Source organism: Colius striatus, chromosome 15 (assembly GCF_028858725.1).
Source record: "Colius striatus isolate bColStr4 chromosome 15, bColStr4.1.hap1, whole genome shotgun sequence".
Classification (NCBI taxonomy): domain Eukaryota; kingdom Metazoa; phylum Chordata; class Aves; order Coliiformes; family Coliidae; genus Colius; species Colius striatus.
In genome coordinates this window covers 228329-254804 of record NC_084773.1, presented here as the reverse complement: position 1 = coordinate 254804, position 26476 = coordinate 228329, and the positions used below count along the sequence as shown (strand labels likewise).

General features: G+C 50.8%; 2 protein-coding genes across 3 annotated transcripts; both read right to left on the bottom strand.

Moving 5' to 3' along the window:
* Positions 1–3315: 3315 nt before the first annotated feature.
* On the bottom strand, positions 3316–18530 carry ATRIP (ATR interacting protein). 2 transcript variants are annotated; one of them, XM_062008568.1, is made up of 13 exons: positions 18190–18530; positions 17044–17126; positions 14608–14778; positions 13840–13955; positions 13411–13571; positions 11582–11677; positions 10357–10486; positions 7956–8678; positions 7081–7223; positions 6408–6499; positions 5542–5679; positions 5025–5274; positions 3316–3868 (listed from the first exon to the last, which is right to left on the bottom strand). In XM_062008568.1, exons 1-13 carry the CDS (start codon positions 18509–18511, stop codon positions 3804–3806), a joined length of 2490 nt encoding a protein of 829 aa, XP_061864552.1. In that variant the 5' UTR covers positions 18512–18530; the 3' UTR covers positions 3316–3803. The 2 variants fall into 2 exon arrangements, with proteins under 2 accessions (XP_061864552.1, XP_061864553.1); XM_062008569.1 differs by having other exon boundaries at positions 5542–5625.
* A 980-nt stretch (positions 18531–19510) lies between these two features.
* On the bottom strand, positions 19511–25969 carry LOC104553985 (forkhead box protein J1-like). The gene is given in 5 exon segments (XM_062008651.1): positions 19511–19609; positions 23235–23528; positions 23778–24155; positions 24158–24307; positions 25481–25969. Coding segments are annotated over 5 exon segments (1410 nt in total).
* Positions 25970–26476: the final 507 nt, after the last annotated feature.

Here is a 26476-nt window from a genome sequence, read left to right as displayed (position 1 = left end):
ACCAGCTTAGGTCAGATGTTGCAGGCTGTGGGGGGTGTGTTTGGTATTTGCTGTTTTCACCTATTGCAGCTTGGTTTAAAAAATGATAAAACATTTGCCTGTGCTGTCTGTGTAAGATGCTTTGATCAGGAGCTGGACTAGAGGGCCTGCAGAGGCCCTTCCAACCTCTGTGAGCTGTAAAAAATAAAGTGCTACCTGTGCAAACTCCCCCAATGTTGTAGTCAATGAAGCAGCATTTCCTTCCTCTCTGTACGCAGCTTTAGTTAAAACGAGCTGCTGTGTGTCTGCATCCCTGCAGGACCTTGGGCCCTTGAATCCCCACAGGAAGATGCTTAAGCCATGCAGTGGTACCTCCTGTGCTCTGACTCTTCAAGGGGTGGTGTCAGTAGATCTTAGAAGTCAGCAAGGCTCGTCCTCCTTTTGGCATAACGTTACCCCAGCAATGTGTAAGCTGGCAGAGGTGCTTTTTCCTCCAGCTCCTGCCTAGCTCTAGCCCTGTCTGCTCAGTACACTCATCGAGGAGCAAAAAGCCAGCTCTGCTCAGCTGAGCTTGTGGCAAAGGGGCAAGAGAACAAATGGGTGGCTGCTGCTGACTGAGGAAGGTAATGATCAGGGCTAGAGCCTGACCAGTGTTTTGTGGTGCTGCTCAATACTCCCTCATTCAGTCCTGTGAGTGCTTGATGCCAGAGTAAACTCCTTTTCTCAGACCATACACAGCTTATCTGCAAATGCCAACTGGCCTTGGGCTGCTGTGCTGCGAGCTCATTGGGGAGTGTGTGATGAGAACAGGCCTGAGCTGTTCTCTTCAGGCCATGAGGACAGTAAACCAGTCTCCCCATAACCTGGAAAAATGCCTCTGCTTTCCAGAGGATGATCAGCTGTCTCCTACCTGATCGGATCTCTCTCAGCCCATGAGAATGGCAGGAGGGAAGAATTCCTGCAGGGTAGAACAATCTTGCACTAATCCTGGCAAAAGACTGCTCACTGTGGTTGACTTCAGGAGTGAGGAGCTGTGGCAGTTCTGTCAGTATCCCCATGGCTGCCTTTTCTCCCATCTTTCCTGGGAGTGAATTGTTCCAGTTTCAAAAATGAAGGCATTATCTGCAAAGCTACAGCTGATTTCATAATGTCAGGCTGTTACTGCCATTTCTGCTGATGAATATGGGGGGAGTTTGGGTTGGTTTGTTTGTAGCCTGGGCTATATCACTTTAAAGGCAAAACTGGAAAGAAAAGATGTCAGGGTGTTGTCTGTGTGAGTGGGTGGATGGGAGAATGCAGTGCCAGAAGGGAACAGGCAGGGGCATTTCCCTTGCCTTTGTTTCCACAGATAATACTTCTAAAGTTGTAAAGAAATGAAGGGTTTCAATTACTTAGTGTAACTTGCTCAGCAGCAGCAGCTAAATGTGCTGAAGCCTTGGTGTGCAAGCTCTGACCTTTCACCTACATACACTGAACTTTTACCTAGTGAAGTAAAACGAGGCCCCAGAGCTGCCTTGAGCTGGAAGGATGCGAGGAAGGCTCTGGCAGCAGATGCTGCAGCCCTAGAGATAAGGCACAGCTGGCCTAGAGACAAGGAAGGAACCCCATGAGGAAGGCAAGACTCCATGACCTTAAGTTCATTACTGTACTGGTCAGAACTGGCATGAGAGGGGGGAGCAATTCAGACTGTAAAGGCCCGAAGGATTTCTTTGTTCGGGGTCCTGCTGCAGAGGCACCCAGCTCACGCCGTTTCTGCTGCTGCTGCGCTCCAGCGGCTTTATGGGACTCACACACACCCTCCTGGGGTGAGGCCAACAACTTTCCAGACAAGTTTTTACAACTGTACTGCTTCATCAATTGGGATTCCTCAACTGGTTTTCATCAGACTCCTCTTAGCAGTTCATTTGGTTTATTCCCCCAAAGAAGAGACTTAAATGCATCTTATCCCCATCAACTCAGCTGATGCCTGTGCTGTTCTCACCACCCAAGTGCTCTAGAGCAGCTGGAAAGCAAAGGCAGGTCACTGCACCTGGGGATACTGTGCCTACAGTGTCTTTGTTAGGACAGCTCCTGCCAGCAGGCTGAGGGCCAGGGACTGCTGTACCACTGCTCACCCTCGTGGGGACCTTCACGTTTACTTTGGTTTGGAGTAAGAAAGGGGCTCTTAACTGATTCTCAAGCTCTTCTCTCAGACCCTAAAGGCCAGGACGTGCTGTTTTGGTTTGAGGTTGGGTTTGGTTAGGGGGAGGTTTGTCTGGTTTCCAAGTGGCCAAGTCAAATGGCTTTGCCAGGCTGGAATTCCTGGATCAGGTCTGTCCAGGGCCCTGCTGGCAGCTGGAGGGCTGTGGCCATTGTGCAGAGACAGCCTGGGAAGGCTCTGCTCTTACTGCCTGTGTCCCCTTCATTGCTGCATTTAAGCAGGAAGGTGGCAGTTCTCCAGCTGCTACAAAGGAGGTGGAACCTGTTAGGGAAAGGATTGTTAGAGCAGTGACGAGGCCCTGCCTGCTGGAGCTCCTCCAGCTGTTGCTCAAAGAGGAGGCGGCTTCACCCTGGGCTCTGCAGTGGGAGGAAGGAGCGAAGCTTTGTACCCAGCAACTCTGGCCTGAGGCAGATGCTGCAGTATTGCAGCGTGGCCATTTCTGGGAAAGCCCTATTCAATAACAAAAGCCAAGGCAAGAGCCTGTTCAAACACAGGGAGTGGGGCTCTGCCCAGGCACCCAGGGCAGGACACAGCCTCCTGGGCTGATGAGCAGGGAGTGGGATGTGTCCCAGTTTTCCAAGGGCTCCCTTCCCCCTGTAGCAGTGTCAGAGACACTCCTCTGAATCCATGATCTGTCAAAAAAAAAGAGAAAACCCCTTGCCAAATGATCAAAAACCACAAACTCATTTTAGTAACACTCACATGGCCTTTTTCAGGGTCTAGGGTTCAGCTGATACCTGCAGTCTGACAGCTGACAGTCACTTGAAAGGGTGCAGCACCAATTCTTCCTCCAGCCCTTTGCTGTATCCTCAGACTGAGATGCTCATTCATCTTCCCTGCTGTGCCTGTCCAGATCCTACAGCCAAAAACTGCAGTCACTCTGCACTTGCTCAAGTGCCCTTGTTTCTGCCAGTAAGACAGAATGCTGTCCTCACCATTACCATCATCTCACTACTCGAACTTCTTATAACAAAATGACTTGTGGCACGTTCCCTTTGGGCATCTGAGTCGTTACCAACACTTGCAGCACACTGATGGAGCTGAGCAAACTGAGTGAACTCCCGTGGCCATTACAAAGCTCTGAATTCCTGGGCTCAGAACTGAACTGCCACCTCTAAGTTATTCCTGGAAGAGTATTTAAAATCATAGCAAACTGTTTACTAAGATCAACAGGAAAATGTTGGAAGTCAAGCAAGTGTTACAGCAGCAAAAGAAACAAACGTGTTCCAAGGGCGTTCAGACAGCCGCCGTGATCCCAAACCTCTGAGCACACCCAGCACCAAACTCAGCTGCAGCCACAGTCAAACGAAGAACACAGTGACATTTCCATTCCCAACAATGCCATAAAGAATGAAACCCACCAACAGGGCCAGTCCTAAGCTGCTGGGGAGCTGGCACAGCAAACTACATTGCAGTAGAATTCTTACTTCAAAGTTCCTTTGCTCTCAGCCACACTGAGATGGCACTTAATTACAAGAGACCCGTGTCTGAGTTGTGCTGCTTTTAAGTGCAACCTTTGGATCATCCCTTAATAAAGCAGATGATTTTCATTTCAGATTGACACTGGCACTGATTATTGTGATTTGGATGATGAGGAAGGACAGAGATCATTGCTAGATGCCGGTTAGCTGGAGTCCACTCCTTGGTCTTCTGCTTCTGGCTCAGGATACAATTCATCCAAAATCATCTCTGCAACAACAAACAATCATGTTTCAGTCATTTTTGTACTTGGTAGTAGTGTCACTATAGCACTGTAAAACATCCTGCCTGTGCAAGGCTACAGCAAACAGCCTTTTCAAGGTTCCACACAAACAGATGTTTAGGTCTGTGTTTTGTCACTCAAACTTCTCCCTCTCTCTATGCCTTTTAATGCACTGAACAACTATCCTGGGCAGGCAGTTAAATTTAGCTATCAGTGGAAGAACAGAAAAGGGCACTTTATTTTGCATCTAGTTCTGACTGCTGAAGCTTCAAACTTCATCGTTGTTGACTAAAAGCCCCCAGGACAAAAGCAGAGTAGTTTGTGTGTTACAGGAAGAAGCTGAATGCCAACTGCAGGTCTGCAAGCACACCCTCCCCAGCACAGGCTGCTCTGGGCCATTCCCAAGCTCAGCTAGGCAAAGCCATGGCAAGGACACAGCCACTGAGCAGTCAGAACAGAACACATCCAGGACATGCTGTTTGGCATCTCCAGCAGAGTCCCTGCAACTAAAGGCGCCCTTGCCTGACCTGCCTACGGGTGCAATACCTACACCCCCAGTGAAGGGTTGTCACTCCCTCTCCTCTCTAAGGCAGAGGTGCCTGCATCTGTCATGCAGCAAATGAGCACAGCTCCCAGCAGGCATGTGAATAATGCCACGGGTGAACAAGGGAATAGTACCAAGATGAGCTCTCTGGAGAAAGTGGACGCAGCAGGGTGCAAAAGGAAGGGGCAGGGCCTGAGGGACACAGGCTAGAGCAGCTTTAGGCAGAGTGGAGGAAGGCTGGGGGTAGAAGAGGGAAAAGGAAGAAGGGCAGGTTGCTTTTGTCCCTGCCTTCTTAACCTCCACTGCAGAGAGGAGGGGTAACAAAGCATGACTTTTATTTTTTAAACACCATGTAGCTGCAGAGGGCTGGGGTACAGGGCTGTTAGAGCAGAAAGCAGGGGCAGAGTTCTACAGGGAGAACAAGAGAATGATTCAGTATAACAAAGACTGGGGAGCACTAGACTATGTACTGCCTTCAGGGTTCTGAGCAACAAGCAGCCCTGGTAGGTGGTACTTGGTAAATGATGAAAGAGACAGAAGGGGACTATTTATTTCCACAGCATGGAAAGAAGCCAACGTCCTCATCTGAGCAGTTTTACCTTCACAGGCACTCAGCACTTGAGTGTTTTTGAGAATGGCTCTTATGCCTGGCATGGCTTGGTCATACTGATGGAGAACTTCCAAACAGTGTTCATGAAACAGTTTGTCTTTCTGAGAGAGAGTGTGCAACAGTAAAACAGCATCCCGTAGAAACTGAATCAGTTGCTCCTTGTATGCACACAAGCCGTCCTCTGACCTTCTCATCTTCATCCACTGTCTATGTAACATTATAATTAGTGCCTTAACCACCTGCAAGAGGGAAAAAAAGTCTCTGAATACACAAAGCAGAAACCATAGTAGCAGGAAACTTATTTCCTTGTGAGCGTCAGTGATTCATCTCTTCACGCTTGCGGGTTTCAGAGTTTTACAGTGAGCAAACGCAAGCTTCCGAGACGGTGGCAGCCCTTAGGGCACCTTACACTGGTGCTGCTGCAGCTAAGAGAAGGGCAAAAGGCTACTTCAGCCCCGAGTGCCCTCCGTTTGTCAGGAGCTGAGGCGGGCACTGTGGTGACGTACCTCGAGCTGACACTGGCAGCCTGTGGCAGGCAGCGAAGCCACGGGGCTGCGGTGCCCCACGCACCTCGCCAGGAGCCGCACTGTCTGGGACAAAAACACACAGCTGGCGTTAGAACCACCCTCAGCAGGACAATTAAGCTGCAAATACAGAGAGGCAGAAATGATATTTCATTACTAGTTCCAAACATTCTTGGGTTTTCTCTCGACAGGTTTTTTCCCCGGCTGTAAAACCTCTCCAGTTTGCCTTGGGCAGAAACCTTCTGGGGGCCCAAGGAGGAAGGGTAAGGAGGTGCCTTAATTCACCGCATACAAGTTGACAATATAACAATGCAGACAAGGAGATAACAAAAATGGTTCCCAATTTGTTCAAATGAGAAGTGGAACTGAGAGTAGAACCTCAAACTAGTCACCCCTGTCACTGCAGAGGCTCCAAGTCAGGTCCAAAAGCTGCTCTTCCTCTGTAAAAGCATGACTGTTACACTGAGCTGGTGTTTGCATTGAGTGCTGGGAATATAAAGTCACTACAGGCTGCCTTTCATAAGTAAAGCCTCATGATCCAGTTCAGAAGTAATTAATACAATCAAATCAGAATCTTGCTTCCTTTTACTCTTCTCTTTGTCCAAGTGATGAATATCTACAGCCATCCCGGGACCTTTCTTGCTTTATTAGTGCCTGAACTGTGACTACCACGACTACTGTTCCCTTTAAGAATAGTTATTGATTCAGTTTCAAACAAGCTCTTGAAACAAGCCAATGCTTGTGGCCTGGAAGAACTTGCTTTTGGACAATTTGTGATTGCCCTGCTCCTCCTGCTCCCTCTGCTGGAAACAGCAGGAACAGCCATTTCAACAAGCAGCTGCGGTTACCTCTTGTTCCAGCCGCAGCCAAAGCACGTCAGTGGCCGATTTGTCTGGTCTGGATGTGATGTATGTGTAGAGTGCAAGGAGGAGGCAGGTGTCTGAAACACAGAGAAGCTTTGTTCTTCTCCCAACTAGGCAACTGTTTATGACAAAAGTCGATTCTGTCACACGAGGAAACGCTTCAGAAGACACAGAGAGTGCTGTCCTGGCACTCCTGAGACAGGCCCCACTTCTTGCTGTACTTCAGACAGCTTAAGCAGTGCTGGAGAAACAGTGTCCCTAACCAGTGTCTGTGGTGATACTGCCTTACTCCTTCTGTCAGGAACTGGACAGAGTACTGGAATCTCCACACTCAGCGTCATGAGTGCAGACAAACTTCTAAAGCCTTTTATTCCTTCTCAAACTTTAATACAATAAACACCAGTCTGGAAAGCAGTTTTCAAACTGCACATGGGTGTGAGAAGCACCGTGTGTGGGCAGATACAGCAGGCAAAATGCTCTTCAAACAGTAACCACAGTAACTCAAAGCTGCCCTGGAGAACAAGTTCTCAGGTAACACAGCAGGTGTTTTGCCCTTCAGGGTTTTAACACCTTGGAGCAAGGCCTGTTTGCATTATTTTTAGTCACCCTAGCCAGCATTCAGCTGATGGACAGTTCTCTGCCTTGTGCAGTCTTTTACCTGAATGAGAACAAAGCTGAGGAACCAAGGAGGGGTGCTGAGCAAGAACAGCCAGGAGCCTGACAGTGAGAAGGACGGCAGGCAAAGGGCTCTCTGGGCACAGGCAGCGGAGCAGGGTCTGGCTACTCAGCAGGTGCTGGAAACTTCAAAAGAAAACTCAGTTAGAACTGGGAAATGCACAGACAAGCTGAAAACACACTATTTCTTGTACTCAGCATCAGAATTTGTGCCTTTTTAACCATTCTACACATACTGGATCTCAACCTACGTGTCATAAATACAAAGTACACCCGAAGGCCTGTTCTGTTGCGTTTGGCAGCCAGTCTGCAATTGCTGCTCCAGTCATGTACAATCAGCCATTAGCAAGCACAATGTCTCCCTTTTGAGAGTGGCATTTGACCTACCTGAATGAGACCCTGTGCCTTATCTACCTCCCACCAATCCCAAAAGCCGAAAAAGGAACGTTGGGGACATTCTGATCAGCTGCCCCTGGCCTTAGGAAGCTTCCTCACTTCCACGTGCCAGCTATGCAATGGAGCCACAGTAGCTGCTTCACAGAAACAGCACACGCAAATCTTGTTCACCGACTGACTTAGGACCACTATCACATTCCTTAGCCACAAGGGCAGTAGAAAGATCCTCCAGTGCTTCTCAGTTATCTGAGAAATGGGATATTCTCTCACACATCACAGATGGTGGGGGTTGGAAGGGACTTTTAGTTAGAGCTCATCCTGTCCAACCCCCCTGCCGAAGCAGGTCCCACCTGGAGCAGTCACTCAGGTTAAAACTTCTACTGTCCTCTGCACACATCAACAGAGGATGAAAACTGCCAAACATCTGAGGTCGAAATCATTTTAAAGCTATAACTGACTTACTTTATTAGCAAGTCCAGTGTTGAATTTTCAGCTAACTTCAGCAAAACCCTGAGGCTGTGGCTCAGCACCGTGTCAGGCTGGAGGCCTCGTGCAGCACAAACATCTAGAACCTGGAGCAGCTTTTTAAACAAAGAACGGTGAGCTCCACTGCTACTGGGAGCATCCTGTGGAGCTACAGGCAGCTCTCCTTGTGTCCCAGCACCATCTTTAGTACCACACTGATCATCACACGACACGTTCTTGTCCGCCTTGCAGACGTGTTCCTCCCCGGCAGCAGAGCTTCTTCCCTCTTCAGCAGCCAGCAAGGCCTGGACAACATCCCAGCTATAAAACACCAAATAATAAAGAATCCCCAGTGATATAACCGTAGTTTCTTCGAGAGACAACCTGAAGTCCTCTTTACTTGACCCCATACTTGTGTTGGCTCTGGAGGCAGCAGCTGCCGGGTTTGCAGAGGCAGCGCCGTGCGCCAGCCGCAGCGCCTGGCAGTACGCGCCCACGTGCTGCTCCACCAGGGGCAGGAGGTGCACAGCGCCTCGGATCCTGCTGCGGGGGGGCTCTGACACCTCCCTCTGCCTGGCTCCTGGGCTTCCTTCAGATAATCCTTCGTCCATGGCAATCAGGTTCAAGCCTGTTATGGCAAGTTTTTGAGCTTCTGGCAGGGATACAGGAGGAATGGTTTCTTCTGGAGTCATCCCGCTGCTGGACAGGTGTGTGCTCTTCCTATACAAGTAAAATTAAATGCATGGAAGTACCTCAGAAGGCACAGAACAGAGGAAACCAGAGTTATCTATATCCTGAATCAATTAACAGGAAGGCTGGAGAAGTAAGAGATGCCTGTTCCCAAAATGAAACGTAACTTGGACCAAACCCAGCAATCCTACTCCTCGATACCTGCGTGGAAGAGCAATTTCAAAGCACGCCTGGGTCTTGTGAAAGCAGTCAGAGTGTACAGCTGAGTAACCTCAGCAGCTCACTATAAGCCATTGTCTGAAACTGTGTTTCAAACATTGGCTTTCTGCTTTCATGCTCTTGGTAACCTGTCACATCACCTCATCTTCCCAGATATTACTCGGCCGCTCTGGGAGGGACGAGCCTCTGTGCCCGCCTGCCCTGTGGGGTGGAAGGGCCCTTCAAGGCCCACAGCAACAACAAAGTATTTTATTGGCCAGAGAGAGAAAGGGAGAGGGTTCAGCTGTTAACTAGTCAGACTGCACTGCAAAGGCCAAACACACCACCTCCTCTTGCCAAAACGACAAGGGCAATGAGCTGAGCCTTGCCAGGAACCCACAGAACACAGGAAGTACTAATGAAATTACCTAGGAGAAAAGCAAAGGCATTGAAGGTGCTACAGGCTGATTCTTTGCAGTGAAATGTATTACCCTTTGTATCTAATAGTCATATGTTTGAAGTGTTACCAGTCACTACCAGTTTATCTTGGGAATCGCACATGGATTGCCCATGAAACACTGACCACAGTTTAGACTTTGAAGATGTAAAACTGTCTGCTCTTTTCATCACATTTTCAATGTTTTCTTCCCACTTAACCCCTGGCCACGTTTCTATGATCCCCTCCTTGCAATGCAAGTTTTAATACCTTAAGTGGCTGACAAGAGCAGTTGCTAACAGGGACTCCCAGCTTTTACAGGACATGTTGGGCCCCTCTCTACAAGAAGGACATGGAGGTGCTGGAGAGGATCCAGGTGCTGGGCTACCAAGCCAGGAAAGGATTTGGAGCATGTCTCAGATGAGGAAGGGCTGAGGGACCTGGGGCTGTTGAGCCCAGAGAAAAGAAGGCTCAGGGGAGACTTTCTCACTCTCTACAACCACCTGAAAGGAACCTGTAGCCAGGTGGGGGTGGGTCAGTTCTCCCTAGTGACAAGCAACAGAACAAGAAGAAACAGCCTTAAGTGTCACCAGGAGAGGTTCAGACTGGGTCTGAGGAGGAACTTCTTTGGTGCCAGGGCTGTCAGGCATTGGAAGGGGCTGCCCAGGGAGCTGCTGGAGTCACCTCCCTGGAGGGGTTTCAGAGCCAGGTGGGTGTTGCACTGAGGGCAATGGGCTGGTGGGTGATGGAGCTGGGACAGAGGCTGCACTCCATGAGCTTAAAGGTCTCTGCCAGCTGAAACCATTCTATGATTCTACTTTTCTGTGCCTTCCCCTACCATATAGTTAACCTAGTTCATCTCTCAGTGCTGTGCCACTGCGTAGCATACACAACAATCAAAGATTAACAACCAAAGATGCAGAATGGTGTTCTAAATGGCCTCAGTAAACAAGCACTGAATGCAAAGTCTGAGCAATCCCATAGCAAGAAGCATTTCTCAGTATAGAGAGTGCCACTATGCTAACAACATCCCACACAGTTCAACAAAAAAACCCCAAACCAAACAAAACTTACGTATCCAAACGGTCAGGCTGCAACACAGCTCCAGGCAGAGGCTCACAGTTACTACTGAGAAGGTGGCACAGTCCTAGTACTGACCCAGGGACAAGGGGCTGCTTCATCAGTGTATTCAGTAAGATAGAACCTGAAAGCACACACAATTGTCTTTGGTGTAGCTTTACCATCAACTGCAACATCACCACCAGCAGAAAGTATTTCCAAACATGAGCTTTACTTTCAGCTTCCAACCCCACAGTAATTGCTTCTTTACCAAACTTTCTGTGCAACAGAATGATTTTCTGAAAAATGAATTTAAGATACTATTTAAATATTAACCAAATCATATTTAGAGCTACTTAAACTACAATCCCACATTAGCAAAACAGCTCAAGCCAAGTGATTTTACACCCCAGCCATCCTGGTGACTTGCCCCCCGTGTGCCAGTCCACACATTCAAATTCACAGAACCACAGCATGGTGGGGTTGGAAGGGACCTTTAGAGATCATCCAATCCCCCTGCAGAAGCAGCTCCATTTAGATCAGGTCACACAGGAACGTGTCCAGGTAGATTTGAAGACCTCCAAGGAAGGAGCCTCCGCACCCTCCCTGGGCAGCCTGGGCCAGGGCTCCCTCACCTCACACTGAAATGGTTTTTCCTTATGTATAATGGAACTTTTTGTGTTCCAGCTTCATCCCATCACCACTTGTCCTGTTGCTAGACACCATAAAGTGCTGCCGCAGCCTCCTGACCCCCACCATTTAGATATCTATAAACACTGATGATTATGCAATGCAATCCTGTTCTGTATTGGAAATAAAACACTACCCTTAAGACTTCCTGGTGGTGTCTGTTGCTTTACTCTTTTTAACTTCTTTTTTTCAAAAACAGTATATTTTTCCTGTTTTTATATCATTTTACAGTAAGAAGCATAATTCATTCATACTGGAAGAGCCAGCCTTGCAGTAGGATGCCTCTTGATCCACACCCTTCCACAAAGCAAAACTCAGGCAAACTTTCTTCTTAAATACCAACCCCAGAATGTTGTTAAGATCCAAGACAACAACAGAATCTGTAATGTTTCACTGCAAAATCACAATACTCAAAGCAGACCAAAGCTGCACCCCAGTAGTGTGTGCAGTGGCACTGCACCCAGAGGCTCCTGAGCACAGCACTGCTCGGTGAGGGCAGCCGAGCTGCTCCCCAGCGGCACCCCCTGGTCCTGCCCCCAGCAGCCCTTACCTTGGGAGCTTCCTTTGGCTACACACTTGTAGGAACCGTTTTTTCCCAGTGTCTCCTGCTTCAGGGATGAAACTTCAGGATGGTTTGTCTTACTGTCTGAAATAAACAGTACTTCTTAGTCTGATGTGAGAAGCATATTGCTTATACATCCTGTACATTACACAGGTTCTGTTACCATGGCTGTTGCACAGACAGCAAGACTAGTACAAACTGTCCTGTGTAACTCATCTGTTAAGAGCTGTGAAACAAGTAGAATTGCTCTCCAAAACCAATGAGAGAAGTGGATAAAATCTCCCTTTTGCTGACAGATGTTCCACAGGCTGTTCAGTTCCATTGCTGTCTTCCTTTAGAACCTGAATTCCCACTACTAGCAGAGACTGACATGATTGTGTTAAAAAAACAACAAAAACTCTAAAATCAACAAATGGAGCATTTCATAATCTTTCAGTCATCTATATATGTCACAATTGCCAGCCAAACTGAAGCCAAAAGCCTTGCAGGGTTCAGAAGACAAATACTGAAGTGGGTTTTCCAATAGGGAGGCACATGGAGTGTTGTTACTGAAACAGTCAGGAGGCTGAAAAAAGTAGCACACTCATGCTAATAGACTTTGTACCAATATACTACTCATGGTTCAGTATTACAGAATACTAATGTTTCCTTCTTTCTGCTGGAGTTGATACTGCCCATTCAGTTTCAGATTGAATACCATGACTGACAGCAGCACCTCAGCATTTCCATGACTCTTCCTGCAAGGATTAGTTCATGATATCCAGATGTCTTGTGTTTCCTATTGGAAACGTGGCAGCCAGCTGCCAGGAAAAGACTCATTTTGTTGTTTCATATTAAGCACTCTTCAAACTCATGCATGGATTCACTTTCTAAGCTTTACTTGATGAATCTCAACATACAATTCTGTGAGTTACTGCCCTATGCATAAAGAGCAAAGTATTGCCACGAGAAGCACAGGGCCACAGAGATGCTGGAGTGGAGCATCTCCCTTGTGATGAAAGGCTGAGGGAGCTGGGGTTCTGCAGCTTGGAGAAGAGCAGACAGAGAGGTGACCTCAATAATGTTGAAAAATACATCAAGGGTGGGTGTGAGGAGGCTGGAGCCAGGCTGTGCTCAGGGATGGCCAATGACAGGACAAGGGGCAATGGGTACAAGCTGGAACAGAAGAGGTTCCAAAGGAACACAAGGAAAAACTTCCTCCCTGTTGAGGTGAGGGAGCACTGGAAGGGGCTGCCCAGATGGGCTGTGGAGTCTCCTTCTCTGGAGACCTTCAAGCCCACCTGGATGAGTTCCTGTGTGCCCTACTCTGCTCTGGCAGGGGGGTTGCACTGGATGAGCTTTCCAGGTCCCTTCCAGCCCTTAAGATTCTGTGAAAAAGGGTAGCTTTAAAGACAAACCCACAAGAACACAGAACAAACGCATTAGCTGACTAGCAGACCAATTCAAGAAACAGGCAAATCATTTCCTGTTCTTCTTTGCTCAGCAAGAAAAGCAGATGAGCTATTTGGACATTTGGGTTCATCACATAACAAAGGAGAGGCTGGCTCACTGGGGCAGCAGCCACTCATGGCTGACATCTGAGCATCTGGTACACAGACACAGCCAAAGTGAGAATTCAAACGGTCTCTACGCAAATCTGAGTCATAACCACCGCCCACAAATAAAACAGAAAGAAGCTGAAGCAAAACCATGACACAGACACTTCTTTCTCTCCAGTGAACTTACTGAAGCTGCTCAGCCACACAGCACAGAAATCCTTATCTAAGGCAGAACATTCACACAGAGCTAACCAGGCTGCAGCCTGCCTGGGGGTTTACCTTCCTTGACTGAAGCAGTCGGGGTAATGCAGTGTCCTGCAGAATACGATGGCCTCATGCACATTTCAGCACCAAAGGATTCCTTTGTAGGAAAAGACCTTTTTCCAGGCTGTGGAGAAGATGCTTCTGGTTTCACTTGTATTGCAAAATTCTTCTTAGGGCTAAAAGAAAAAGCAAACACTAATCAATGTCTCTTTTGTAATTGCTTTAATAAACAAGGATCTATTTACAATGAAGTTCTAAAGGTTCTTTACTGCAAACTCTCTGCATTTGTCACAGTCACAAGGAAGACTCTTGTAGAACAAACTCCACAGAGGTCTGGTTTTTAAAGGCAACAAAGCTCCGTTATGTGAAGAAAGAAAAGCTCTTTAGCAGCTTAAGCACACTTGTTGTGAAAAGGAGCAGAAATTCACGTTCCCCAAGTCCTACCTGGGCAGTGAAGCCATCTGAGTAACGTGTTTGTTTCTTTCACAGCTCTGAAGTCGCCTTCTTAATTCATCCATTTCTGCATCTTTGAACTGCAACTCTGCCTGCAAGGACTGCAACTGAAAGGAGTCAAAGACATTTACTGTTACCAAATAATTTAGAGCTGTTGTAACTGCAGAGCAACTAGAATTACCATCCTTCAAGAACACCACCTGCTTACTGTGAACTCTGCATGAGATGTCCATTTTTAGGTATGCTAGTCCAATTACTACTATCTTAGAACTAAGTGCCAGAAGTTCAGGCAAGAAGCAATGACTTGTTAAGACAGACCACGTGCCACCCAGAGCATGACTACAGTGAGGCCATAAACAGCAGAACAGACAGGACAAAAGCAGCCACTATCCTCTTCAGGGCTTTCACAAAGATGACTGCAACAGGAACAGCAATCCGATCAGAGTCATAAAGCATATTCTGTCGCTTTCTTCCTCATTCTAAAACACATTCTAACCTCAATGTGCTTGGCATTGCTTAAAAACACAAAGGCAAGAGGTAAACAAAAACCCTACACTTGAACGTTACTCTTATTTTGGCAGAAGAAAACCCTCACCAGGATCGTACAAACACTGTCTTCTAGATCAGACAATGTGAGGCACAAAATGGTTTGGAAATGTCACATGAATGTTCTTTCTTGGATTAGATGGTCTGTGACATCAGGAAGCCAGAAATCTCCCTTCTGCATGTGCTGTGCAGGCAATGGACAGACTTACAAACCTTTCTGGAGAACTCTTTTTCTTTTTCACTCAGGGCCTGGGACTTCTGCTGTTCCAGTAGCAGGTAGGACCTCTTCTGTTCCTCCATGGCATGTTCCATCTGCTGCATCGAGTCACGCAAAACTTTGATCTCTCCGTTTTTGGTCAGAATTTCATCCTGCATTTCCCTCAGCTGCAGACAGAGCAATTCCATTCAAGGATGTATGTAACTAAAAGCATGTATTTATATCATTTGGGGGTTGAAAATCAGGTATGCTTATACTTTCTTGGGAGAAAAATGTCCCTGTAACCCCATTCAGAGCTCCTGGAATGTTGCTTTGAATCTTTTTCTGATTGAATCAGGCTCAGACACAGTTTTCTCTAACAGAATGGCAGCAAAGGCACATCTCCATGCCCTGTCCTACTGCCTGCTGGAGACCATGCTTCTCTTTCCCCTTCTCTGTCATTATGTTCTTTTTTTTTGAGAAGTATTCTAGTCACCTATATGAATCACTCATTAATTGTCTGGATGATAACAATGACAGGTTAATGAAAATATTTCCTCTAGTACAGCAGCCAACAAGCACACTGTCTAGTACAGCACATAACAAGCAACTACCACCCCCAGGCAGTGCCCTCACCTGCACAGTCTTGAGTGTTTGGGAACAGCCCCCACCACTCAGAGAGAAGATGTTGGAGGGAAAAAAATCACAGAATGGTGGGGGTTGGAAGGGACCTGTAGAGATCATCCAGTCCAACCCCCCTGCAGAAGCAGACTCATCTAGATCAGGTCACACAGGAACATGTCCAGGTGGGTCTTGAAGCCCTCCAAGGAAGGAGCCTCCACCCTCCCTGGGCAGCCTGTGCCAGGGCTCCCTCACTGAAACACTGAAAGAGTTTTTCCTTATGTTTAAATGCAACTTTTTGTGTTCCAACTTCATCCCATTCCCCCTTGTCCCATCAACAGATACAACAGAAAAAAGTGCTGCCCCAACCTCCTGACACCCACCATCGAGATATCTGTAAATATTAATGAGCTCCCCCCTCAGTCTCTTCTCCAGGCTGAACAGCCCCAGGTCCCGCAGCCTTTCCTCAGAAGGAAGATGCTCCATTCCCTTGATCATCTTGGTGGCCCTGTGCTGGCCTCTCTCCAGCAGTTCCCCTTGAACTGGGGAGCCCAGAACTGGACACAGGACTCCAGATGAGGCCTCACTAGAGCAGAGGAGAGGGGGAGCAGAACCTCCCTCGACCTGCTGTCCACACTCTTCTTGCTGCCCCCAGGATGCCACTGGATCTTGCCCACGAGGGCACGTTGCTGGCTCACATTCAGTTTATTATCAACCAGCACTCCCAGGTCTCTCTCTGTAGAGCTGCTCTCCAGCAGATCTATCCTCAGCCTGTCCTGGTGCAGGGGATTGTTCCTCCCCAGGTGCAGGACTCTGCACTTGTCCTTGTTGAACCTCAGGAGCTTCCTCTCTGCCCAACTCTCCAGAAAGATCAAAAAAGCAGAAAGATATCTCTATATCACTGTGCTTTAGCCCTACATTGAACATGGTGTAGGAGCTTCCCCAGTGAACAAGCTGGGAAAGATTCAGAAAACAAGAGAAAGGTAACTAGAGTAGGATCCTCCTATCCAGGAGAAAGTAAGAAAGAACTGTGAGGAACAAAGGTCAATCGAGGTGTGAGTGTTATGCACAAACTGCTCCCTGTTCATTGTCTCTTGTACCAGCCAAGATGCATCCCCTGGAAACCACCAGGTGCAAAGCTCAAAGAAAATCAAACAAGAAATTTCCTGACACAACATGTCACTAAGCTGTGACCCTCTCTCATGCTGGAAGGCATCCAAAACCCGACCACCAGCATTCAGAAAATACACTAGAGACTGTTAAACACACCTACAGCATTTCTGGATCAGGAAGTCCCTACATGACATTTTCCCAGAGGCTAAAAAGCTATTCTGATAAAATATTATCATCAACCTGCTCAGGGCTCATATAATTTCTATGCTGTCTAACCAAAAGAGGATGGAGTTGGTACAGGCACTTCTGCCTTCTTGCTTTTCCACAGCTGTTTCTTCTTCATAGTATCTTTTCATAAGGAATCAGAAAGTAAAGTAACATAACACATCTTGAAAGTCACTTTGCCTTCTCAAATCTTCCAACTGCACAAACCAAATCTTGCTGACAGCTGACAGGACAGAGGAGAAGCGATGGGACAGGAAACAAGTAAAACTGACAAATCAGCGTTTGCTAATCTGAAATGACCAGGAAACAAAGCATTGCTTTCATTCTTAACACCACTAGATTTGTCTCTAGTGGGATGCTTTTACTAGACCCCTGGATGCCAAGATTACTGCTCACCGTGATGAGCCTGAGATACCCAGAGCCCAGTTTGTCTCACTGTTCAGTTAGTGCTATCAAAACATGACACTGAGAGGGGAGGGGAAGACATGGCTAACCTTCTGCTTAATTTCTTCATGCTGTGTTTGCAGCACTTCCAACTGGAATGCATCTCTCACCAGTCTCTCTTCTGTACTGTTTCCTGTTGCAGAAAAAAAGCCAAGAGCTGTTCTGAAGCAGAGATGACAGAAGCACATCAATGATAACATCCACATTCTGTTACCTGCCACCCTGTCACTACAAATAGATAAAGTGCACACATCTAACCACCACACACACTTTTTTAGAGCTCATGCATCAATCTCTCTTAGAGAAGAAACCTCTCTCCCCTCAACATTTCTAATGCCTTGAACAGTAAGATGAGCCACAGCACATGCAAGCACCTCCACCAAGGTAGCTCCAGTTAACACACCCTGTGCAAATGAGGGGTAACTGAAAACTTTGGCTCTGAAGAGATTACAAATGTTAGCATTGCTAAAACACAGGGACAAGATTTAAGCCCTCCACTCAACTAGGAACAAACCCCTGTATCCTGGAGACCTTTCCAAAGTAAATGTAAAAATCACCTGTTAAGATATCAGGCATCTATTAGGGGAAGTTAAGGGTTAGGGAAAAATGTGGTAGCCAACACAAACGATACTGCAAAGTGACAAAACGTGTTTAAAGCTTAAGACACTCGTTTGATTTCACACATGTAATGTGCTGTACGATGAACAGGCACAGGTAAGCACTACCACACCTGGCCAGAGGGTCGGCTCCCGGCCGTGTGACTGCTTGGAGGCTATTTCTTCAGATCCTAACTAAGCTCATTAAACTCGCTCCTACCTCCCTCTTTGGCACAGCACCACTGTTGTGGTGGAGTCCTCATCCCTGAAGATATTTAAAAGGCAAACAGATGAGGTGTGGAGGGATGTGGTTTAGTGTCAGGCTTGAGGTGAGTCGTTGAACTCGATGAACTGAAAAGGTCTTTTCCAACCGAAACGATCGCTATGTTTCTACGACAATCCCATGAGAACACCCTACGACCCCACGCCCACGGGCCGCAGTTCCCCACGGGGTAACGCACATCTTCCGCGGGGCCGGGAGCCGCGGGGACGGCAACGTCCGCACCGCCGTCCCCCCGAGGCCGGGCTGTGCAAGCGCCCCGCGGCGCAGAACCCCGCTGCGTCCCAGCGGCGCCCCGCTCCGCCCCGCTCCCCACCGACCTCTCGGCGTCCTCCCCGCCGCGGCGGCGCCGCTGGGCCCAGGCGCGCGTTGCGGGCGGCTCTCCCGCGGCGCCGCGGCGGCCTCCTGCGACAGCGCCTGCGAAGCCAGGATGTCGATCTCCTCCAGGTCGTCCGCCGTGAAGTCGTCGCCGTCCCCGAAGGGATCTCCGGGCCCCTCCCAGGGCGCCGCCGCCGAGCTCTTGTGGCGCTTGTGCGGCGGGAAGCCGTTGCCCACAGCCGGAGGGGCGGCCCCGGGCCGACCCGTCCCGCACAGCGCCGGGCCGCTGCGCTTCCGCGGGCCGAGCGGGGACTGCGCCGCCATGGCTGGGGCGCGGCGGGTGAGGCCCCGGCCCCGGCCCCGGCCCCGCGCAGCGGCCGCCCCGCGCCCACCCGGCCCCGGCGCCACACGCGCTGCCCCGCGCGCGCCGCGCCACCAGCCAATCACCGCCGGGCACAGCTCCCGTCAGACCGACGGCGGCCCGCGAGGGTCAAACCCAGCGCCCGCGCGAGGCGGCTGCTTGTAAGCGCCCTCGCGATTGGCCGCGGCGCCTCGGTGCTGCAAGCGCGTCTCTGATTGGTCAGGCGGGTGGGCGCGGGGCGGGGTGTCGGCGTGCTGCTGGCGGTGTGGGGCGGGGCTGTGACGTCATCACGCGGCGCCGCCGGCCGCGCTGGGGGGCGGGTGCGGGGTGCTGAGCGGCGGCAGGGCCCGCGGCCGGGTTCACCCGCACTGCTGGTCTCAGTGGTGGCCCAGGATAGCACTAGGGTAACGGGGACAAGCTGGAACAGGAGAGGCTCCAAAGGAAGGGGCTGCCCAGTTCCTGTGTGAGCTGCTCCCGGTGGCCCTGCTCTGACAGGGTTTATCAGAGCTTCTGATGTCCCTTCCAGCCCTTGCGATCCTGTGATGCTGTGACATTCTGGTGCTCCCTGTAGCCCCAAGGAGCCAGGCTGTATCCCTGGAGTGCCCTGGCTGCTCCCTTGGCTGCTGCTGGGTGCCGGCTGTGTCTCTGGTGCCTTCAGCCCCAGCCCTGATCCCTCCCCACCTGTGGTGTCCACGTCCAAAGCGGGAGCTTGGCCAGGGCAGACTGGCTCCCACCACCCTCCTGGGAGGAGAAGGCAAAGTAGCAGCACGGGCAGAGCCAGGGCAGCTCTGCCCCACAGCTGCACAGCACCCTGGCACCTCCTGCGGCGCATCTGGCCCACCGGCCCCCAAAAGCCGCCTCCACAGCCGGCCGGAGGTAACAAGGGCAAACGGCAAAGGAAGGAGGAGAAGGGTATCGGGAGCGGTGTAAGAACAACAATTCAGCCTGGAACAGGTCCCTGTTCACACTCTTTCCAAGCCCTCGCTGCACTTCAGCAGCTGCTGGTCGTGCCGCAGGGAGGCAGCGACACGGCGGTGCCGCAGGGACGGGGCCTGGCTGTGCTGCGGGGACAATCCTGGGGCTGGTACCGAAACGCCCACCCAAGAAACACGCCAACCACAGCAGAGCGGGGAGAGGCTGTGCTGCTTTATTACAGCTCTGGCTGCAGGAGGGGTGTGACGCACCCGGAGACAACAGCACACACTTTCTACACATATGTCCAGGAAACAAATCTGCACACAGGGCACACCTATCTCTGGCGATGCCACCTGCACACCCTGCCTCGGAGTCGTCACAGCTGGAGGAAGCGTCTCTGCTGGTCTCTCCTGCACACTCAGACCTGAGCATCTGCTGCTGCTCTACTAACAGCAAGAAACTTGCCACGTGGATTTACAACACTGTGTAGTGCTCTACACTGTTTACACAAAGGGCTCTGTTCTTCTCTGCTTTCTCTACTAACTAATTTGGTTGAGGCTTTGCTATCAATTGCCCCTTTGGAAGGAGACATTTTCTTACTACTTCCACATCTTTTTCTCTGTGGCCCTTTTAACAAAACCTGTGCAAATCCCAGTCCCAGTCATGGTTACAACTACCAAGATTAGTCCTTCAACAGCCTTTTAAGACCATCCACTCAACGGTTGCTCAATGTTATGAAGCCAATTGCTTTCTGCTATATCCCTGATGACTCCACTCTCTGCTGCTGCTTTCCTCATCTCAGCTCCTTCTTCCTGCAGGCTGCTGGTTGTATTTGTGGTGGAAATCATGATTGTGACTGGAATTAGCACGGGTTGTGTTAGAAGAACCAATGAGAAAAATATGTGGGAGCAGTAAGAAAAATCTGCCTCCTTCCAAAGGGGCAATTGACACCAAAGCCTCAATGTTCCTCGTGTCTCAAGTCCGGAACCAATCTACATCTCCTGTAAACTTCAAGACCCTTCCAAAGGTTTGTCCAAGTTTGGAGCTTCTTCCTATGCTTAGAATGTTCTGGAGCACTGGTCACATCGGGTCCTGCATTCTCAGTCGCACAGAGTCTCGGTCACCCTGCAGCCTGTGCCCAGGAGGCTGCTGATGCTCTTGGCAAAAACTGGGCTTTTATGGGGTCTGTTCCTCTGGGACACTGTTCCTCTGAACCCCTCTTGAACACTGTTCTGGTATCTCCTGCTCTCCAAGGAGCAGCATCTTGTACAATATCATTGTCCTTCCACTGCACGTCTGCTCTTAGGCCAAATAACAGGAAGCTTCAGCCTGTTTAAAGACTCCTGTGATGTTGTCCTATTCCCCCAGGAAAGAGGAATTTCTCAGGGTCATAGCCCAGGGGCCAGGCTGTCAGGCTGAATGAGCAATGGGGATACATGCTGGAACACTGCTCACATGATTCAACTAAACCCTTGTGTTAAAGTCAGGTTTCATCTAAGTTTGTGTTGGCCTTTTTGTGTCAACTTCTCCCCTTCCTGACATTCCTGCCAGAGACATCACCCAGATGCTGTGATTCCCCCAGCATGCTGTGATCAATATGGAAGTCATCTACCAAAGCACTACAGCCTGGAGCCCGTGGTCAGCAAAGGTCTCCAGCAGGCAGCTTACAGAAAGGCCAGAACTTGGAGCAGTGGCATTGGCCCCTGTGTCCACTGATGACAAGAGAGACAAAGGGCAAGAGGAGAGGCAGCCCAGCTGGTCCTGCTGTTGTGGTTTGGCCCAGCTAGCACAGCAGCACCACAACAGTCTCTCGCTCGATGCCCCCATTCACCCCCACCCTCGTTAGGATGGCAGAGGCCCCAGCGAAATGGGAGTAAAAAGATAAGCAAGATTGTTGTGGATGGAGACAAGGGCAGGGAGGGCTCGCTGCCAGTTACGGTTGTGGGCAAAACAGACTCTAGTACTCGACTGAGAGAGGAAAGGAGGAAAGTTTATTGTACAAGAAACAGAACAGAATAAAAGCAAAAAGGGAGCAGGATGATGAGAAAATTACACCCAGCACTTTAAGATCTCCCTCCCCCATCCCTCCTTTCTTCTCGGGCCCAGCTCACTGCTCCCCAGATCTCTACCTCCTCCCCCCTCAATGGCTCAGGGGGGCAGGGAATGGGGGATGTGGTCAGTCTCTCACAGATGGGCTCTGCCCCTTCTATCTTCTGAGATGAAGATGACTCCTGGCATTCTTCCCCTGCTCCAACACGGGGTCCCTCCCCTGGAACACAGTCCTGAATGAACTTCTCTGTTGTGGGTTGTTCCCAGCAGCTGTGTCTTCTGCCCATACAGGGTCCCTGACACGGGACACAGACCTTGGTGAATATCTCTGGCGTGGATTCTTCACTACAGTTGCAGTTACAGGGTCCCTCTCTCTGGACAAGGCCTCTTCTGGGCATAAGTTGAATGAGCTGCTTTGTCATGGGTTCCTCCCCACAGTTACAGCTGTGGATATTGGATCCCTCCCACGGGACACGGCCTCTTCCAGCCATAGTTTTAAAGAAGAAAATCTCTGCCCCTGGCTCGGGGTCTTCAGTGAAGTGGTTGGGTCCCCCCCACGGGACACGGCCTCCTCCAGCCATAGTCACTGTCCCTGGCTCGGGGCCTCTAATGAAGTGAATCGCTGCCCCTGGTCCGGGGCCAGCTTTAGCAAAATGGGTCTCTGCCCCTGATACGGGCTCATTATCAAAATGAGTCTCTGCCCCTGATGTGGGGTCTTTAAAGAAATGCAAACAAATCTCAGCTTCACCAGGTCTCTCCATAGAATGCAGGGGAGTCTCTGCTCCAGCACACCTCCTCCTCTCTTTCATCACTGACCTTGGAGCCCACATGGTTGTTTCTCTCACTGTTCCTACTCCTTGCACCACCAGCAGCCAGAAGAAGAAGGAAGGGCAGAAGCAGGAAGAAGATGGAGGAAGAAATCTCCCCTTCCAGCTTCTTCTTAAAAAGTGATGGTGGAGGCGTCTCATTGGCTCAGCCCCAGCAGTGGGTCTGGCTCAAAGCTGGGGAGAGTTGCGAGCAACTTCTTACAGGAGCCATCTTTACAGCCCCTTCCCCCTCACCAGAAAAGGCTGTTATGGCAAACCATGACACCTGTCCATGCTGTTCTGCTTCATCTGAATTCCAGAGCCTATGAATGCCCAGTGCTCAACTCCTGTGCTCAACTCCCTTCTTTCTTGAGGGGGCTAAAAAAGAAAGGAAAGAATGGCTGAGAATGACAAAAACACTTTCCTCAATTATCAAGTGAAATCAACTCATAAGACAAGTAAATAGAAATACATTCCATTCCAAGGACTCCTGAAGGCAATCTTTGCTTTAAGAACCATAGGAACCAAAGCTCACACTTCTGGATCTCTCCATCATCATCCACATTCAAGGTGTAGCTAAGGAAATCGCTATGGCTGTGCACATGTTCTCATCAACAACACAAGGAGGAAGGTCAAAGGAGCAGTGCAGAGCATTTCAGAGGACCTTGAAGAAAAGAGAGTGGGTAACAACTGTTTAATGCCTGTAGTCAAAACCACCTCTGTGAAAACAGAAACAGGGACTTCTCCCATGTCCTTTAAAGATCTATCAAACACTCCCTGTGGGGCTGTTTTTGTCTCCCTCTGTTTTTTCCATGAATAATCTTACAATTAAGCTGTGAAATCCTTGGGGATGTCTCTGTCTCTGGAAAATCTCATCCCAGCAGCATGGGGGAGCATCCTCTGCACGGTGACTGGCCTTTGATAAGAGGGATGTCAGACTGCTCCACTCACTCACATCTGCTGGAAAAGAGGCATCGTTGTCTTCAAACAACTGCTCTATGTGGACACAGTTGTAGAGGCAGTCACTTGTCTCTTCATCCCAGTCACGTTGTGGCAGAGAAGTGGGCATGAAGGTTTCGTCCAAGTCTGGATTGTTCAGGCTTGATTTGATGAGGACCTGCACCTGCTCCTGCCCCTGGAGATGGTCAATGTGCTGATCCTGTACCATCAAGTCTGGGTCAGGTTCTGTGGAGCTGGCTGGTGGTGTGAGCTCCAGATTGTCAAAAGTGGGGAAGACACTGCTCAGGCTGGTGTTGAGGATGGCGTCCCAGTGAAAGTCTCCTTTCAGGGATCCCAGCTGAGCCAGCTCATCCTGGCTCAGCAAGGCAGGGCTGGAAAGCCAAGACAGGGTGTTCAGGTTAGATTTGTTAAGGACCTGCTCCTGCTCCTGCCCATCCTGCAGATGGTCCATGTGGTGCTCCTGTCCTGTCAAGTCTGGGTCAGGTTCTGTGGAGCTGACTGGTGGTGTGAGCTCCAGAGTGTCAAAAGTGGGGAAATCTCCACTTGGTTTGGTGTTGAGGAGGGCTTCCCAGTCAAAGTCATCTTTCAGTGCCCCCAGCTCACGCTGCTGCTCCTGGCTCAGCAGGCCAGGGCTGCAAAGCCGAGTCACCTTGGCCGTTGGTGTGGGCGATGGCTTCTTGTGCCTCTGCCCTGCTTTGCCATCTGCTGCAGTCAGGGTCTGGTTGTTGGTGGCTTCTTCAAATTCCTTGAGCAGCTGCTGCAACTCCCTGTTGACAGCGAGGATGGAAGTGTATGTGCCAGAGGAGGTGTCTGTGGTGGCCAGGCTCCCTGTGCCTTGCGGGGCTGTTGCAGGACAGGCCATGTGTGTGTGTGTGCTGGTGGCATCCTGCTCTGTTTGCAGGCCCCACTCTTGAGCCTCTGGGCATATTCGGGGTGAAGCATCCAAAAGCCGCCTCTGCCTGGCTCCCCCTTCTCCCGGGGCACCCTGATGAAGCACTTGTTCAAGGAGAGGTTGCGCTGGATGGAGCTCTAGAGCCAGAAGAGAAGCAGCAAAGCAAAAGCAATGGTGAGTGTTGGGCTGGTGCTGTGGCACCGAGCTGCGTGGGGCTGGGGAAAGGCACATTGTGGCCTGGGGACAAAGAGAGGAGACAGCAATGTCAGGGCATCTCAGGATGTTCCCAGGAACACAGCCTCAAAAAGGAAGTAAAAGGAAATAGGAAAGGAAGGAAGAAAGAAAGGAAGAAGGAGAGAGTGAAAGAAAGAAAGAGTGAAAGAAAGAAAGAGGGAGAAAGAGAAAAAGGAAGAAAGGAGAGAGAGAGAGAAAGAGAATGAAAAAAAAATAAAGGAAAAAAAGGAAAAAAACCAACAAGAAAGTAGAAAAAAAACCAAAAGAAGGAGGAAAAGAGAAAAAGTGGAAATGAAGAGCAGCAGCACAGAAATCCCTGCAAACAATCCAGGCTGTGCTCAGTGCACAGCCACAGCTGAACGGCACTGTACAATGGTCACACATTGCAGCTGATGTCTCTGCTCCCCATCTGCCCTCCTCAGCCCAAACTCCCTGCAGCCCGGGCTGCCTCTGTTCTTCCCTGGCTGCTTCACACCTTGAGCATTCCTGCCTGCAACAGCCCTCTGCAGAGAAGGGCTGGAAACCTTCCTGCTTTCATGGTTTCATTAAAGCCATGCTGGTTATCCCGCTGTGAGGAGAAGAAGCCACCACACTGGCACACAGCTGCTCCTCCTGAATCACTCCCATAGGACCCCCAGCACAGGGGATGGGGAGGGCCCAGGTGGGCCTGGAGAGGAACCAGCGGGTTCCCTGCCCTGTGCTGGGCTTCAGGAGCTGCTGCACACCCCGCTGCCTGAGGACAAGGTGGCCACACCTGGGCAGGGGGTTGCAGGGTCGTGCCCAGCCCTGCCTGGAGCAGCCCCCAGGATGGTTGGCACGCTCTGGCTTTGGGCTGGCAGGGACACAAGGGGAAGGATGAGCCACCCGGGTCCCTCCTGCCCTGCCCCGGCCCACAGAGCCTCAGCCCCAAGCTGCTGCCCATCCCAGCCCCTCCTCAGCAGCTGCCCGTGCTGCTCTCCTCCCAGCAGCACCCAGCATCCCCACAGGCCCTTCCCCTGCACGCTGGGGCTCTGCAAAGCCCTCCCCAGCCCTGTGGGCACAGGGGCTCAAAGGCAAGAGCTCTGCCAGTCTCCTACCTGCCAGCTGGGATCAGCGTGTCGGAAGTAGCTGAAGTTGTCCCTGATCCACTTGTAGATGGCAGAGAGGGAGATGCTGGGCTTCTGGCTGGCTTCCATGGCCATGCAGATGAGGCTGGCGTAGGTGTAGGGTGGCCTGACATAGGGATTGCTCTTATAATCAATGTCCTGTGCGAGCTGAGGGCTCAGCACCATGGTGTGATGCTGTGTTCTGGAGGCTGAGGAGGAGATGGGCTGGCAGGGGGAGTGGGACAGAGCCCCGCAGGCGGGCTCAGCAGCCAGGGCTGAGCACGGGGCAGCCAAAGTGGAGCAGCGCTGAGAGCTGGGGGGGTCAGGGCCGTCCAGGCAGCAGGAGGACTTGGCCAAGCTGGTGTTGGCCAAGGAAAAGTCCTTCAGCCACAGGAGACTGGTCAGATTGTTGCCTGAGTCCTCCCAGTCGCTGCTGGAGCTTCCCTGAGCCATGTCTGGTCGTACTGCCTGCTCCTCCATTCCCCAAGCCCACGGGAAGGGAAGGGAAGGGAAGGGAAGGGAAGGGAAGGGAAGGGAAGGGAAGGGAAGGGAAGGGAGCCGTGGGGCCGCGCTTCAACAGACGCCGCAGGCACGGGACGGGGCCGGCGCTGCCCCGCGCACACACAAACGGCCTTTTCTGCCCGACACGAGGCTCGGGGCGGCCACAGCCCGTGCCCGGCCCCGCGCCGGCAGCACACGCGGCCCGGGACGCTTCTGCTCGGCTTCTCCGGCCGCAGACGAACGAGCCCGAGCTGCCGCTTCCCGCCCCTTCTCCTGAAGCCGGCGAGGGCCGGAGCGCGGCCTCCGGCGCGGCCCTGGGCTCTTCCGAGCAGCCGGGGACAAAGCACTTGAGGCCCCGCTGCTGCCGTCCCCGTGCCGCCCCTTCACGGGCTCTGGCACCCGCCAGCCTTCCCCCGCCGCTGCCCCGTGCTGCCCACACCGCACAGCAGCCCCTGCTCTGTGTCCCTCCCCACTGGCCAATTGCTT

Bases quoted from the DNA above. Each gene is read 5' to 3' on its own strand.
- ATRIP (XM_062008568.1), bottom strand. From the start codon at position 18,511: ATGGCGGCGCAGTCCCCGCTCGGCCCGCGGAAGCGCAGCGGCCCGGCG. The intron at 10,487-11,581 runs GTAAGGGCTGCT...GTGTGCTTTCAG, and splicing joins AGCCAAAGGAAGCTCCCAAG to GTTCTATCTTACTGAATACA. The intron at 5,275-5,541 runs GTACGTCACCAC...TCCCTCTTGCAG, and splicing joins GCTGCCAGTGTCAGCTCGAG to GTGGTTAAGGCACTAATTAT.